The sequence below is a fragment of the Phytophthora sojae genome (assembly GCF_000149755.1).
Source record: "Phytophthora sojae unplaced genomic scaffold PHYSOscaffold_7, whole genome shotgun sequence".
Lineage (NCBI taxonomy): Eukaryota > Oomycota > Peronosporomycetes > Peronosporales > Peronosporaceae > Phytophthora > Phytophthora sojae.
In genome coordinates, this window is record NW_009258121.1 from 2,430,240 (window position 1) to 2,446,759 (window position 16,520).

General features: G+C 51.7%; 6 protein-coding genes across 6 annotated transcripts; 2 read left to right on the top strand and 4 right to left on the bottom strand.

Annotated features, from left to right (window-relative positions):
* Positions 1 to 2,056: 2,056 nt before the first annotated feature.
* PHYSODRAFT_317407 (hypothetical protein) lies at positions 2,057 to 3,474 on the top strand (the record flags this gene model as incomplete). The annotated part of the gene is made up of 5 exons (XM_009534254.1): positions 2,057 to 2,164; positions 2,235 to 2,828; positions 2,906 to 3,045; positions 3,114 to 3,191; positions 3,294 to 3,474. 5 exons carry the CDS (start codon positions 2,057 to 2,059, stop codon positions 3,472 to 3,474), a joined length of 1,101 nt encoding a protein of 366 aa, XP_009532549.1.
* Positions 3,475 to 4,012: 538 nt separating this feature from the next.
* PHYSODRAFT_563080 (ABC transporter-like protein) lies at positions 4,013 to 6,194 on the bottom strand (the record flags this gene model as incomplete). The annotated part of the gene is made up of 1 exon (XM_009534255.1): positions 4,013 to 6,194. Exon 1 carries the CDS (start codon positions 6,125 to 6,127, stop codon positions 4,013 to 4,015), a length of 2,115 nt encoding a protein of 704 aa, XP_009532550.1. The 5' UTR covers positions 6,128 to 6,194.
* A 2,325-nt stretch (positions 6,195 to 8,519) lies between these two features.
* PHYSODRAFT_246827 (hypothetical protein) lies at positions 8,520 to 10,910 on the bottom strand (the record flags this gene model as incomplete). Its single annotated transcript, XM_009534256.1, has 2 exons — positions 8,520 to 8,605; positions 8,630 to 10,910. 2 exons carry the CDS (start codon positions 10,908 to 10,910, stop codon positions 8,520 to 8,522), a joined length of 2,367 nt encoding a protein of 788 aa, XP_009532551.1.
* A 2,358-nt stretch (positions 10,911 to 13,268) lies between these two features.
* On the top strand, positions 13,269 to 13,667 carry PHYSODRAFT_303954 (hypothetical protein; the record flags this gene model as incomplete). The annotated part of the gene is made up of 1 exon (XM_009534257.1): positions 13,269 to 13,667. One exon carries the CDS (start codon positions 13,269 to 13,271, stop codon positions 13,665 to 13,667), a length of 399 nt encoding a protein of 132 aa, XP_009532552.1.
* A 58-nt stretch (positions 13,668 to 13,725) lies between these two features.
* Positions 13,726 to 14,004, bottom strand: PHYSODRAFT_518181 (hypothetical protein; the record flags this gene model as incomplete). The annotated part of the gene is made up of 1 exon (XM_009534258.1): positions 13,726 to 14,004. A coding segment is annotated over one exon (279 nt), but the record flags the coding sequence as incomplete, so codon positions are not given.
* Positions 14,005 to 15,039: 1,035 nt separating this feature from the next.
* Positions 15,040 to 15,291, bottom strand: PHYSODRAFT_517018 (hypothetical protein; the record flags this gene model as incomplete). Its single annotated transcript, XM_009534259.1, has 1 exon — positions 15,040 to 15,291. A coding segment is annotated over one exon (252 nt), but the record flags the coding sequence as incomplete, so codon positions are not given.
* Positions 15,292 to 16,520: the final 1,229 nt, after the last annotated feature.

Sequence of the window (16,520 nt, forward strand, 5' to 3'; positions counted from 1 at the left end):
GCTTGGCAGGCTTCCGCAAATCCAACACGACCGACTCTGGGGATGATGGAGGGGAAGCAGGACTCGTCTTTGGTGACAGTACAACTACCGGCTTGCCGCTTTGCCCCGGTTGTTCAGGAGTGCGTATCGTGCTTATTTCACGCTGAACCTTGGGCTGAAGAACTTCGACAATGACATGTTTTGCTTTCGGTAGCTCAGGTTCAACCCTTTGCGCTTGGGAGGAATCGTCTTGAGCAGTTTTCGTAGTCACCTCACCGTCACTGCCATCTTCGTTTTCATCATCTCCGGCTTGAACAGCAGGTACGCGTTCCGTTTGAGTCTTTGACTGTTCGAAATCATTCTTTTGAGGTGTAGCCAGGGGAGACTTTTTCGTTGATTCTTCTGATTTTGTGGTGCGAGCGAATGCTGTCATCAATGGCTGGACTGTAAAAGTTCCTCGGCTTGGCTCGTACAATTTGTTAAGTCCTGTTCTGAAAGCGTCGATAATTTCCGCTTCCTAAAGCACAACACGTAAAATTTATGTTGGGGGTCAGTTATTTACCTAACCAGTGCAGCGTGACTAAACCACGTACATGCTTCACAAACGTCTCACGCTTGTCTGGAGTGACATTCACATCGTAGTCGCCAAGAGGGAGATGAAAGTTAAGCACGCAAGCAGGCTTTTGCTTCATTTCGTATTGTCGCCACACTTCATTCAGCGTCTTCGACATCTAATAGCACAATGTTGGTACGATGCGTTAGTATCTTCAATTCAAATATAAAAGCAACCAGCAAACACACCTTTGGCAAATCAAATGGCCGCCCGTTGATGAAGAAAAACTGACGATCATTGTCACTCCTGCCGACACCAGCGCCAACCTTCGACACAAAGCCCTCCACCTTGCGTTTCTGTCCGCTCAAATTGTCGTCTTCCATTGCAGAGCTCTTCTGCTCACTGTCACTGTCACAATCACCATCACTATCGCCGCCCTTATTCTCTGTTTCCACTTTCAAAGCACCACGCAACTCGAAATCCACACGAAGCAGCGTCCTGAAGAACTTGGTACCAAACACATTGGCAATGTTCTCCCCCATCGTCTGGTGTGCTTGTGTAGCCAGCACCACGTGCCGATTCGCATTCTTTCCCGTGATATTAAACACACAGATCTTGACGTTCGCGCAGCTCACAGCGTAGGCCTGCAGCACCTTGAGCAGCTTGGCGTAGTGCTTCTTAATGTTACGCTGGAAGTCCTTGTACCGCACCGCCAGTGGCTACAAAACATCAAAAAGTAATAAATCAACGCTTTCACTCTCAACTTCCTCTCTTCACCTTCCGTGGCTCTCCTCACCTTGAAGAGCTCTTCCACGGAGACCGTGGTCCCTACAGGCCTCGCCTTCTTCGTCTCCTTCACCAGCTGTCCGCTCGTATCGTACTCCAGAAGCGCCCCCACCGCCTCGTTCTGCGTCCTCGTACACACAGAGAAGCTCGCTGCCAACTCACAGACCGAGCTCAACGCCTCACCTCTAACGAAGAAAAACAAATAATTGCTTAGAGCCTCATGGGAAAGTATCATGTTTCCACCGCCCAGGCCGCACCGGAAGCCGAAGGACGCGACGGTCTCGATGTCCTCGAAGCTGCTGATCTTGCTCGTGTAATGCTTGCGCGCCAGCGACGCGTAGTTCTCGGGCGCGACGCCGGCGCCGTTGTCGCTGACCTCGAAGGCGTCGCGCCCGAACTCCTTGAGCTTCACCTCGATCTGCGTGGCGCCGGCGTCCAGTGCGTTCTCCACCAGCTCTTTCACAGCCGTGGCCAGGTTCACCACCGACTGCCCGCTGCAGATGCGCTGCACGTCGCGGCGGTCCAGCACGTGCAGCGCCGACGTCGGCGCCGCGGCGGGTACAGGAGCCATCGCGCCGAGTGCGGAATCGAGAGTGATGGTCGGTTCGACGCGCGAAAACCTGTCCCAAAACACGAAAACCAAGATACCTAAACTATAGTTTTGGGCTTTTATTCAATTAGGTTTGGGCTCCGCGTCTCGAGCCACGAAGTGAAGTGATTGACGACGTCTGCTGGAAGATGGTGCTCAAGAAGCTGCTGGGCACGGCGCAGGACCTGTGGCGGATGCGCCGCATGCCCGCGCAAGTGCGCGCCAAGGACACGCGACTGGCCTTCACCGACATCATCGTACGCCACCTCTCCAGCTTCCAATGCATCTTCAAGTGCACCAAGGTAACTGTGTCATAACTGTTGGCAGGGCGACGAAAGCCAAAAGGGAAGATGGCTGCGCACCGGCCCCATCCTGGAGCTCATGGACGTGCTGGCTGGAACGATCTCCTCTCGGGTGTCGCTGGGCCCCACGGCCACCATCTCATTCGACCGCGTGGACCTGGTGAAGCCCGTGTTCCACGGAGACCTGGTGCGCGTGGAGGGCGAGGTAATCGGCCTTAGCAACTCGTCCATGGCCGTGCAGGTGAGCGGCTACCGACGCGACGTCCCCACGGGCACGTTCCAACACACGCACGACGCCATCATCACGATGGTGGCCATCAACCGCTTCGGGCGGCCGAGGAAGGGTCTTCCGCAGCTCTTCGACGCGGAGAAAGCCGACTACTGCCTCAAGATGAGGGAGGTGGCTCACAAGCGCAGGGAGCTGGCCAAGAGATGGATGAAGGAGCAGGACGCGGTGGACTTGATCCCCTTTATCGGGAGCAACGACTTGCTCCCGGGTGAGACTAAGGACGACTACGTCTCCATCAGCGACACGGAGATTGAAGTGCGCAACTGGTTCCTGCCCCGCAACCTCAATATTAACGAGACGGTGTTTGGAGGAGACCTGCTGACCTGGATGGTAAGGGTGTATGAGCTGTAGTTGGGGGGCAACGATGAAGGTGGTGATTTACGTGGGTGTGGGTTTGATGATGATAGGACCGAGCTGCGCTGTACTGCGCCCAGAACTTCACCAAATCGGAAAAGATGGTGACCATCGCTATGAACCGCGTGTTGTTCAAGCTGCCGATTTCCGTCTCGGATGTTGTGACGGCGCGCGCCCGCGTCGTTAACGTTCGGTGAGTGGCGATCAGACTGTTGCATTATGGGCCTTTACTGTGCTAACCCACGACGCTTTTTTTTGCAGTCGCTATCGTCTGGAGGTAGAGGTGGAGGTGTTCGTCCACTCGGTCGTGGATGGTGGAGAACGCAAGTCGCACAGCGGGTATGGTAGTTGCTTTATCATCTTTCTGCACACATGTGTGGCCTGCTGATTTGAACTTGCAACCTCATCACCTCCATTTGTTTGGATTCATTGATACTTTAGATACTTTACGGTGCTGAACCTGGACGAGAAGGATGCGTTCAAACAGATCGACAAGGGGTTGAAGATTGACGAGGACAACCAGCGTGAGATGCGGATGCTCCTGAAGGCGCAGAAGCGTCTGGAGTTCGCCGAGGAGGACAAGAACCTGCACTCGCTCGAGACTTTGGAGCCTCGGCTGTGATTCCATGTTCAGACTGGAACATCCATAACAAGGCATTTTGTTCAGAGCGGGATAATCCAGCCTCGAGATACTACTCACGTACTTAGTAGACGACACGACCAGCGCGAACGAGGTTCTGTCTGCTCAATAACCACTTCAACTTAGAAGTACCTTGCTGTTGATGCGATTCTCTCCTTCGAACAAGCTGAGCAGTCAGACTATCGGTGTCAACAAAGCTGGAAATTTGTAGATACTATTCAAGAATTTCATAATTCGCAGTGGTTCAGCAAGCCATGACAATGTAACGGGACGCAGCAAATTTATTATCCCGTCGTGTACATAATAGCTTACGGGTCGTAAGTTACGGCAAAAATTCACGGAAAAGATTAGGACAATGTCGCATTCACACAAGTTGGGCTAGATCACCCGCTTCACAGGATCACGAACGCTACGTATGTTGTCTCCAGCTCATCCATCAAATGACAGCTGTAACATTAGTGCAATTCGTGCATATTTATACAAAACGTTAATAAAGAGACTGATTCACTGACTGGACTGCTTAGCGGCGACGGTGCCGGTTGAAACGTAGCCACAGCACACCGATGACAAGAATCTGCAGCACCACCGAGTAGCACGCCAGGATGATCATGTCCTGGGTGAAGTTGACGTTCTCCATGCCGTAGCTCTTCAGTAGATCCCACGCCTCCTCCGTATTCACTTGCGAGAAGTGCTCGTACATGAACGACTCGAACGAGTACGTGTGGAAGGCGAGGTAGTAGCCCCACTTCCAGTAGACGGGCATGTCGGAGAACGGCACCATGAAGCCTTCACACAGCATGAACATACCGAAGAGACCGGCGCCTAGCGCGATGCCCATAATGTAGTGGGGCACGGCAGCACCCAGCAAGTGCATCAGCGACTCGGCAGCAATCAGCGACAGCGTCAAGTTCAGCAAGAAAGTCGGGAACGAGTTGACGTTGGCCAGGAACACGACGATAGCGGACGCCAACACGGAGATGAGGAGAATACCCGGCAGCGCAGCCAAGAGGTTGGACATCGTGTAGCCCGTGAGCGACAAGGCGTACGACCGCATCTCGCGCTCCATGACGGCGCGGTGTTCCAGCAGAGCAGGCAGCGCCGCAACGGACATGAACACCAGGAAAGCTTGCACGTAGAAGAGCAGCGGCACCATCGATACGTCCTTGATGTTGTTGGAGCTCAGGTACATGGTACCGACCATGAGCGACAGCAGCACGTACATGAGCACACGCAGCCAGAAGACTCCCGGGTGTCTCCAGTTGTTGGTCATGTTACGCTTGACAAGCACGAAGAACTGGTCCATGGGCCACGGCCGCATGGCCTTCAGCAGTTCCGGGTTGGTCAGGTTTTCCCGACGAGCTCGGTCGCGCACAACGTCGGCCCTGAGACGCTGCGGCTCGGCACTTTCCTTGAGCGCCCGCGTGAACGGCTCCAGCTTGAGGCCTTCGTGGAAGTTGGTGTTGACCAAGTGGACAAAATACTCCGCGGGGTTCGTATACATGGGGCACACGTAGCCCATGGAGAAGAAGTGGGCGATGGCAGCGTTCGTGGGGCCGCTGTAGACGAGTTCACCGCCACTGAGGATGACGAGGTTGGTCAGCATGCCGTAGATGGACGACGACGGCTGGTGGATCGTGCACACGACGTTCTTGCCTCCTTCCTGGCACAACCGCTCAATGTACTGCATGACACCGCGAGCAGAGGACGAATCCAGACCCGAAGTCGGTTCATCCAGCAGCAACAGAGCGGGGTCCGACAGCAGCTCCAGAGCGATACCCAGACGCTTGCGTTGGCCTGACGAAATGCCCTTGTGGAACACGTCACCTACACGCGCGTTGGCGCACGAGCGCAGTCCCATGGCGTCGATCACGTCTTGAACTCGAGCCTCGCGCTGCACGGGCGGCATGTGGCCAGGCAGACTCAGACCGGCACCGATCTGAAGCGTCTCCAAGACCGTGAACGCTCCCAGGAACGCCATATCTTCCGACACGTAGTTCATGATGTTGTGGAACGTGCGCAGGTCGCGAGGCTGGCCGTTCACTTCAACCAGACCTTCGAGGTGCACGCCCGAGCCTCCCGACGGCACTCGATCGGCCAGCATATCCAGCAGCGTGGTCTTACCGGCACCGGAAGGACCGAGAATGGCCGTCAGCTCACCGGGGCCTGATCGTCCCCAAACATTGTTGAGGATCTTGCGAGGCTGTTGGCGCTCGAACTGCGCCTCCAACGCCGAAGGACCCGATCCTCGCTTGCTGCTCTTGCTCCCGAGCTTCTTCTCCTTGGGCTGAATGAAGTACGAAATGTGCTGCCAACTGATGGAGCACGTCTGCAGTGCCGCGCGTTGGGTGAACCCCTCGGTCGAGAGCTCCGAGTTCTGGTCGAAGAGCGCGATTTTGGGCTTGACCGGCACCTTGTTGTTGCTGAAGGCGTGCGGCGCCGGCCCCTTGACTGTGTCCAAGTTACTGAAGGACGCTCCGGGTGACAGGAGTCCGCTGTGGTCATGGCGCGCGCGACTGCGGTCGAGGTCGTTGCGCGACATCGGAGCCCCGAGCACCGCTGTGGGCTCCGATCCGTCCGAGCTCATGGGCGTGTGGCTCGAGGAATGTCCGAGCACGGGCCTGCTGTCCGAGTTCATAGCTGTCCGTCCGAGGCGAGTTCGAGTCGACAATGCAGTCGACGAATTCAACCGGGGGCTGTCTCGGAGTCGGTCTTTTCCGTAGTGAACTGCCTCACATCATCGCTTGAGGTTGAGGAGCTCCTATCCATTTGGTAAAGACCGCGTCGGCTGCCTTGACAGGGAGAGTACAAGTTGCACGACAGATGCCCGGGGACAGTGCGCCGCTCCCGACACCTGGAATCCAGGTCCTGGATGCAGCGTCGCGACGCTTGTCGCGCGTAGACTTGGCGCTCGGGATCTCCCGAGATTGGCACGGTCTCAGCTTGTCGAGCGAGAGGGTGCTCCGTTGGTTGTCTTGTTTGCCCCTGGTGTCAAGTTGCCCCGCCCTGTCGTTACATTTGTACAGGAACCCCCGAGCAGATCAAACGACGATGGCGGGCGGGAGGGGTAGAGGCACACGTTGAACGGTGGACCGTACTCACTCAAACTCCGGCACACATCGACTGCCTCGAGTCGAAGGAGAGCTGTGTTGCCGACGCGAAAGTGCTTTGCCATCGTCGGAAGGCGAGCCGATGGCTGGAATTGCATCGTTAAAATCGGAGAACCCCCATAAGATAAGACTGAAAAGTTTGTGGCCGTAAGTCACGACCGCAATACTAAGTACTGGTAGGGAGACTGCAAGAGGGGAAGAGTGCCCGTGCCAAGATGGCGCTCGCAGGTGGCAATAGCGCGATTGAACACCTGGCTCCAAAGGTGTGCACCTTGGGTCAGTCACCGCATCAGCTGACCTGAGCAGCGAATACTACAGTATTTGCATTCCCCAACTGCTCCGCCAATTGGCATCACTGTCACCATTCGTATATTACCCAGGATATAGTACTTGGGACTCTGTTCGTCTCCACCGAGTTCTTGGCGGACTTTGTTCGTCTCCATCGACTTTGTTCGTCTCCATCGAATTCTTGGTGGCATTGCGTTGCTGCCGTCCTCTTTAGCGTGGGCCTAGCCGCCATTGTTTCGTGTTACAAATCGAGCCGAGTTCAAGCCTGTGCATTCGATGCACTGCATTCGCACAGACTTGACTTGCTTGCATTGCACCCCGAGATTCGAGCCGGTTGAGCACCGCCCGCGCCACGACTTGCATGGTGAATCTATCGCCTGTCGGCTAGAGGGCGTGAGAGGTCCTGGATGATAAGTTTTCGTTCTGGTCGACGCCGAGAGTTTCGAGGGGAAGAGCTCCACAGGGAGTGCACGGCTCGTCCGCAAAGCAGCACGCCCGCCGCACAGCGCGGCGCACTGTCCAATGTGATGCATTACCATGGTACAGAGATATCTCTTGCCTGTGTCGTTTGCTGCACTTAACCTCAGGCTCTGACGGGGGGCCACCCACTCTTCGTCCCGTTGTCGTCCCATCAAGTGCTCGGTGGAGACCGCTGCTCCATCGAAGCCTCTGGCCGTCGCTGTTCCAGTTCTTGGCGTGCTGTGGACAGATACAGTAGCTACGGATTGACCGCGGATCGTTCACGTGGCTCTCGGTTGTTCGCGGGCGGCTCGGGGATTCAAGCCTTCTTTTGCTGTAAGACCCCTTCATAGGTAAAGTCCGCAGTTGTCCCACACAAATTGAGCCTCAAGGGATGGCTCTCGGTTGGTTCGACTTTGCAAGGTCAATTTGACGTTTGTGCGGGCAGATTCCTGCGGTCATCAAAGTTGATGGAAAGAGGGCCCTCGTACCCCTAAGGATAACGGAAGCAGCATTCCTGTTGTATTCTGAGCCTACACGCACAGTATCTCTCACGGGTTGTTGCTCGCCATACCAATTCGAGATTGGCAAAATACCAAGAAGCCTGCGGCCTCTCATGCTCAGGTACGTCGGAACAGAGCCCATGCTTTTCACCGCACAAATCTTCGTGAGCAGCCTCAAGTCTCGTTTTGGCACACGGCTCAGACCGGAGGCACGATAACATATTTATCAAAAATCTTACCGACGGGAAAAGCCAAAACTTGCGGACTGCCAGCTTTCGCAAGTTGCGGGCAAGTGTTGTCTGGGCCAGTCTGGCCGTGGGGCTACGTAGGTCCAGCTTGCTTGCGTTGAATAGTGAGGGCGCGACTCCTAATTGAGAGCAAATTACACTTGTACCTGCACCAACCGCTCGAAGCTACATGTGCAGTACACCAAGTGCTGGGCCTACTTCAACGTGAAAGTTTCAATTCTTCAGGAAGATCGCCAATAGCACTTCGTACTGGTGCAGACCCTATTGTACACGTACGCGCTGAGGACAATTCGAGCACACCCGTGTAGCACAATATTATGCGGCTTTATTTTGCTTTTATACTTCCTAGGAATCGATCAAACCGCGCGGCACTACCGATATGTTGCGCCACGACAGTCAGGAGCTATCTCTGCGCCCAGCGCTCAGGCGCCGCACACGAGACACTCGTCCTCGTCGTCACCTGCCCGGGCCACAGTCTCCGTCTGGGGTGCGGGGGCGGGAGTGGCGGCTGCGGCAGCCTCCTCCTTGGCACGCTGCAGGTCGAGGCCCTGCTTGTCGACCGTGAACTTGATGGCGTCGGCTTTCGGGCGTCCGCGCATGTAGTACATGCCGGTCTTGAGCCCCTTCTTCCAGGCGTAGAAGTGCATCGACGTGAGCTTGCTGATGGTCGGGTCGGCGATGTGGATATTGAGCGACTGGCTCTGGCAAATGTAGGCGCCGCGGTCGGCCGACAGGTCCAGCACGGCCTTCTGTTTGATCTCCCACACCGTCTTGTACTTCTCCTTGACGTGGTCCGGGATGGCCTTGACCTTCTGCACGGAGCCGCCGTCGTTCAGGATCTGGTTGCGCACGTCGGGCGTCCAGATGCCCAGCTCGATCAGCTCCTTCATCAGGTACTTGTTGACGATCGTGAACTCGCCGGCCAGCACGCGGCGGTTGTACATGTTGGACGTGTACGGCTCGATGGACTCGTTGTTGCCGAGGATCTGGGCCGTCGAGGCAGTGGGCATGGGGGCCACCAGCAGCGAGTTGCGCAGGCCGTGCTTGATCACGTTCTCCTTCAGCGCCGCCCAGTTCCACAGGTCCGACGACGGGGTGACGCCCCACATGTCGAACTGGAAGATGCCCTTGCTGGCCGGCGAGCCCTGGAACGTCTCGTACGGGCCGAGCTCCTTGGCGATCTCCATGGACGTCTCCATGGCTGCATAGTAGATGGTCTCGAAGATCTTCTTGTTGAGCTCGCGGGCCTCCTCGCTCTCGAACGCGAAGTTCATGAGGATGAACGCGTCCGCGAGGCCCTGGACGCCGATGCCGATGGGGCGGTGACGCATGTTGGACTTGCGCGCCTCGGCCACGGGGTAGTAGTTGACGTCGATGACCTTGTTCAGGTTGCGCGTGATGACCTTGGTGACCTCGTAGAGCTTCTGGTAGTCGAACACGCCCTCCTCCACAAACTTGGGCAGCGCCACCGAGGCCAGGTTGCACACGGCCACCTCGTCGGGGGACGTGTACTCCATCACCTCGCAGCACAAGTTGCTGGAGCGGATCGTACCGAGGTTCTGCTGGTTCGACTTCCGGTTGGCCGCGTCCTTGTAGAGCATGAAGGGCACGCCCGTCTCGATCTGCGCGTCCAGGATGGCGAACCACAGCTGCTGCGCGTTGATCGTCTTGCGCGCGCGTCCCTCCTTCTCGTACTTTTCATAAAGGGTCTCAAACTCCTCGCCCCAGCACTCGTAGAGCCCAGGAGCTTCATTGGGGCAGAACAGACTCCACTTGCCATTGGCCTCCACCCTCTTCATGAACAGATCGGGCACCCACAGCGCGTAGAACAGGTCGCGCGCGCGGTGCAGCTCGTTGCCGTGGTTCTTGCGCAGGTCCAGGAACTCGAACACGTCCGCGTGCCAGGGCTCAAGGTAGATGGCGAACGAGCCCTTGCGCTTGCCTCCGCCCTGGTCCACGTAGCGGGCCGTGTCGTTGAACACGCGCAGCATGGGGATGATGCCATTGGACGAGCCGTTCGTGCCACGGATGTAGCTATTCGTGGCGCGGATGTTGTGCATGCTGATGCCGATACCTCCGGCCCACTTAGAGATGCACGCGCACTGCTTGAGCGTGTCGTAGATGCCCTCAATGGAGTCGTCCTGCATGGCCAACAGGAAGCAGGACGACAGTTGTGGGCGCGGCGTGCCGGCGTTAAACAGTGTCGGGGTCGCGTGCGTGAAAAACTTTTGCGACATGAGCTCGTACGTCTCGAGGGCGGCCTTAATGTCGCTCTTGTGGATGCCCAGCGCCACGCGCATAATCATCTGCTGCGGGCGCTCCACCACCTTGCCGTTCACGCGGAAGAGGTAGCCGCGCTCGAGCGTCTTGAAGCCAAAGTAGTCGTACTCGAAGTCGCGGTCGTGGATGATGGCCGAGTTGAGCTCGTCCTTGTGCTGCATGACGATCTCGTATACGTCATCAGCGATGAGCGGGGCCGCCGCGCCCGTCTTCTCGTGGATGTTCTTGTGGAAGACCTCGATGTTGTCGCTGAACACCTTGTTGGTGTTCTTGTGCAGGTTAGAGACGGCAATTCTTGCCGCCAGTTTAGAGAAATCCGGGTGCTGCGTGCTCTGATACGCGGCGGTCTCGGCCGCCAGCTCGTCCAGCTCCGAGGTGGTGACGCCCGGGTACACGCCCGCCACGACCTTCTGCGAGATCTTGATGGCGTCCACGTAGTCCGGGTTGAGCCCGTAGCAGAGCTTGGTGATGCGCGCCGTGATCTTGTCGAACTTGACGTCCTCCTGGCGCCCGTCGCGCTTGATGACGTACATGTTTAAGCGAAGGTTAACACTGGCTTAAACTTGGCGCGGGCGGTTAGAGAATTCGCTAGCTTGAGCTTGGCGCGGCGGATTTGGGACTGACGTCGGTTGGCGGGAGGGCCGGAGTGGGCTAGGGATCCTGATTGGAGGAAAAGATCGACTTGGTGCAATGTGATTGGTCGGATGCAACCCAGCTCATCCCCCTTGTCGGCGCGTGCCAGCCTGGTTTTGGCGGGGGGTTTGAATTACCCTCCGGGCCTTGGCGCCAAAACTGGTTGAACCCGGATAAGGCCGGTGGCCGGTGGCTCGCGGCCAATGAGCGGCGCCGAGCTAATCTTGCTTGCCGTAGTGACTGCAAAGATGGCTGGAGGGTATCGAGAAGCTTGAGACATCGCTGTGCGCACCGCGCAAAACACCTGCCACCAGTCGTTTGAAGTGAAAGATACGATTTTCCTCTGGAAAAAGCAGATGGCTACATTGCTCTCCATTTTTGGTATGTCGCTGTTAGAGAATTTGACCACATGTGAGGTGTTTTTATCAAAGATCCATGGAATCAATTCGTTCATGCTTTGGAATCAATTATTTCATGCTTTGTGAATCAATCGATTCTCTCATACCCTGGGAGGAAGAAGCATGTTGTTATGTAGTCATGCAAGTCAAAGGAGGGCAAAATGCATTGCAAAAAGCTTTTTCTTGCTCAACTCGACGCACAATTTGGTCGAGCTCTCTCGTAACCTACCCCATTTGAACGTACCACTACAGCGGAAATTATTTCCAGAGAGACAAATGGTATTATCGATTGCATCACAATTCTAATTGCAAGCCCCTTTTGACTATATACGTCTGGAGTGTGGAGCTTACAAAACCCTGGATCAACTACATGAATTCGAATCCTACATTTTACGTCGTGCTAGGGAAATAATATTTAAAGTTTCAGAGAGTGAGCAGTATCGGTGAGAGAAACCAACGTGGTTCAAGGGTGAGCTCCACAGAAGAATTTCCTGCAACTCTATATCGTAGCCAAACTGTTCAATAAAAATGCACTGGCAGATGCTAGTATTTTTGCAAACACCAGCGTTTGCTTGCGAACACACGGATCTAGTCTCTGGACGGCGTGCATAAACCAATAAACCATGGCAAGAGGATTGATCAAAGAACACCCTTCGCCTTTGGACAAATCTGTCAGTACATATTCGAAATCAACACACAAATACGACCCTCTTCTGTGTGCTTGCAGATGTCATCAGTTGAACTTTGGGTATCCCGCTGTCCACCTCAGTCACATTTGGGAGCGATGCGATTCACGTTGTTGACGCTGACGGTGAAATGTGCTAGAGCAACGCTTGCAGCTCAGGCTCAAGCACGAGGGACGTACAGAGGACTGCATCCTATCTCACATGTATAGCTGTCATAGAGGCTGGACAGTGTCACATTGCAATGCTACCTCATCTTGTGTCTTCACGATTAGTTTTAAATGCCTCGATTAGTCATGCAGGGACTAAATGAAGTATCGCTCTACCGACAATAGGCGCTCTAATTTAAATTCTCAAAAGGATGAATTGGACTGATGGTATACAGCATCCTGTACAATTATTTGCGGGTAAGTATAGAACGTTGTGTTCCTTTCGTTGCCAGATGTGGGTCATCACCAAAATGACCACCTTTTCCTGCCGAACATGTGAACCACGCAACATAAACTAATCCGCAATTGACAGTAATCTCGACAAAGGACTGCATACTGCGCCTTGGAGAGCTAATATTCATTCATCAATTTGACCAGCAAGCTTCATCTCCATCTATTAATTAGACCGACAGGATTAGGACAGCTGCGTTCTCCTCGCCAAGCCTCGACGTCGAGCTGCAACCCATCAAACCAAGCTACCTGGGCTACAATCCCAACGATATTGTCGCTCTACAGTCCTTGCACTTGCAGGAGCAGCATGCAATGGAACCTAACGGGGACAATTTTTGAAAATTACGTTTTTTTAAAGAATTTAACGTTAACTAAATCTGATTTAAATCATTCTAAGTAAAAGAAGCTAAAAAAGGCTCCTTTGTGGAATATGTGGTCTATAAGACTTGTCAAAAATGGTTAGAGTCGATCAACCTTAGACAAGCTAAAGCTGTTATATGAGAAGGATTTACTTAAACTTTAAATATCAAGGCACCTACCTTCATCAACATTCACAAAATATGCGCTAAATATTCGCAAGGTAGGTACCTTCTTTAAACGAAGTCAGTTTTTTCACAACATTTCACAAAATATTCACAAAATTTAGAGTTATAGAAAAGTGAGTTGATCTTGAGAGAAGAAATGTTAAAGTTTAATAACAACATATCATACGATAAACCAACAACCAACAACCAACAATGAACACTAACTTTATCCCTAACGAAGACGTTGAGATCATCTTTGATGATGACTTCTTCTCGGATTCAAAATCGGATTGTGGTGAAAGCAACATTAACGTATTCTCGGATTCTGATGAATATCTAATGAGCGCTAAAGATTACCTGTATGAAATCGAATGCAAGTTGACACAGTACTGCCCGCTTCGATCAGCGCATGGTGATGGTTTCTTTATTAGAATAAACCTAATTAAAGAGATTCATTCTAACATGACTGTAGCTAAGCTTCAACATAATCAAAGATTTCAAGAAGAAATCGCTGAAGAATTAGTTTTAACCACTATGCATCCTTGCCGCATTCAAGATCAAATGAATCGGTTCGATGATATTGAGCAATACTTCACAGCGATGAGGTACTAAATAATAAACCAACAACTTTTTTTATGTCTCCTATCAGAGTTAAAAAAATATTGATGATTTAGTGAAGCTCACGAAGTTCTTTCACTAAACGCGGACATTTCTCAAAAACAAATTCATTTTTACGAAGCCAGTTAGTATAATTAGGGTCAAGGGCATGAACCGTTTTAAGTTTTCTGTTTTTGTACTTACCAAAATTCATAACATAATCATCGGTTAGCTTTGATTCAAGAAACTTAAGCATGGTATCATTTAGTAAATTTGGTTGGTTCTTATGCCAGCGGCAATAACCAGGATCAGAAACAAATACTTCTTCAATGGTCTTACGTTTAAATTTTCCTGAAACTTAACTCAGTCGACATGTTGGTCTTATATACTGGTATAAAATATAATAAATTTAATTAATTAAGCGGTGGTATAATCTTCAATCTCCCCTGTTAGGCGGTTGTAGGTAAGCTCTTGTTCGTTAATAAAAAGAACTAGAAGATTGACACCTTGGCAGCCAGCGTTTACACCCTGAATTTGAATAGCTTGCGGCACGTCACGTTCGGTTAGGCTAGACAGACACGTCGGCGATGAGCATGCGGTTAGTTAGCGACCAAGTTTGGTAATCAAGTAGACCATTCACGAGTTCGGGAGTTAGATCGCCATTGATAGCGCCAAGCTTCGCGACTTCATTAGTGGAGTGATGGAAGTCATAGTCATGATTGAGATCAAACGTCTGAGATGAACCAATGCGAATATTAAAGTTTCGAATCCAAGATCCAGGTTGAAGCGTCCATGGGGCAGAATCGAATGGGCTCTGGAACTGTTGAACACCAGCAGATGCGAAGTTGTTAGTTTGTTCAGCGAATGGTAAAACTACGATATACTTAGCATTTTTAACCGAGGCCGACAGCTGAAGATCAAACGATGCATTAAGCTGAGTCGATTGCTTACCAATGCCAGCGCGTCGATAGAACCACTGAGCATAACAATCATTGTAGTGAACCTTCTTAACCGGTTTAGAGATGATAGCTTGAGGGTTTTCAAGGTTGACGAACGGTACATATAGACGAGCTGTAGTAAAAGGCATGTAAGTACCATCAATCGTAGGCTCAAGAGAGTTAGCAACAGCACCCCAAGCAACACTGAAGCCTGCAGAAGCGGCAAGTACACCATTCATCGGATTACCACTAGCAGAGCTTGCAACCATTACCGGACAAGTATTGCCGGATGATAGAGTGGTCGAAGTAAGTGACATACCCTTGGTAGCATCAACAGCGATAGCAGACGATCCCTGATTCACGCGGAAGCGAAGTCGGATCTGAGGATTAGCCATCAAATCTAGCTCACGGAAAATCGGGCGGAGATCAGTTAATTTAATCTTGAGCATCTAGTTCCACGTACCCATGATAGCGTTAGCAGTAGATGCGCCAGCAACAAAAGCACCACGAGCCGTTTTATTCGAGATGGTAGTAGAAGCAGAAGCAGCACCTACTGAAGGCCAACTGCTAGAGAAATCAGCGCCTGCTGTCGGAGGATTCGATAATAGACGCTTAACGAAGCCGTCATTAGGGATAGTTGTTCCACCAGGAGGAGCGGAAGTACTAAATGATGACGAGAAAGCCATAGTGTTAGAATATCCATATATTTACAATAACGCATCAGATCGATCGGTATTGTTAATTTAAAATATTAACGCATCAGATCGATCGGTATTGTAAATTTAAAATATTGAATATTCACCTAAACTGTACAAAACTTTAAACCGATCGATCTGATGCGTGGTGATATTGAAAATCCTTTAATTAGGTTTATTCTAATAAAGAAACCATCACCATGCGCTGATCGAAGCGGGCAGTACTGTGTCAACTTGCATTCGATTTCATACAGGTAATCTTTAGCGCTCATTAGATATTCATCAGAATCCGAGAATACGTTAATGTTGCTTTCACCACAATCCGATTTTGAATCCGAGAAGAAGTCATCATCAAAGATGATCTCAACGTCTTCGTTAGGGATAAAGTTAGTGTTCATTGTTGGTTGTTGGTTGTTGGTTTATCGTATGATATGTTGTTATTAAACTTTAACATTTCTTCTCTCAAGATCAACTCACTTTTCTATAACTCTAAATTTTGTGAATATTTTGTGAAATGTTGTGAAAAAACTGACTTCGTTTAAAGAAGGTACCTACCTTGCGAATATTTAGCGCATATTTTGTGAATGTTGATGAAGGTAGGTGCCTTGATATTTAAAGTTTAAGTAAATCCTTCTCATATAACAGCTTTAGCTTGTCTACGGTTGATCGACTCTAACCATTTTTTGACAAGTCTTATAGACCGCATATTCCACAAAGGAGCCTTTTTTAGCTTCTTTTACTTAGAATGATTTAAATCAGATTTAGTTAACGTTAAATTCTTTAAAAAAACGTAATTTTCAAAAATTGTCCCCGTTAGGTTCCATTGCATGCTGCTTTGCAGGAACGGTTCTTTTGGGACTCATCGGGTAGGAATTCGTCACGATGTCAGACACCCAATGGCGTCGCGGCGGCTTCCAACCTGCGTACCAGATACCGAGAACTCGCACCGAACTCGCTACAAAATAGTGAGGCGATTACTGGAGATCAACCCGACAGCAAGCGCTTCGCCTACTTCTTCTGTTACCAGCAACAACTACGCATATGCAGCTCTGCAGTCCATCGAACGCAGGCTCAATTCGGGCTAGTTGATGATGACTTTAAGTGTCTGTCTAGGAACTACGAAACTAGTAAATAGAAGTGCCGTACGAGAATGTGGTCCCAAACGTCCTATAATCCTCCCAAGTCGGTTGACTCATCATTCACGTATCCAAACAGGGGCGCCAACGAGAGCGAAG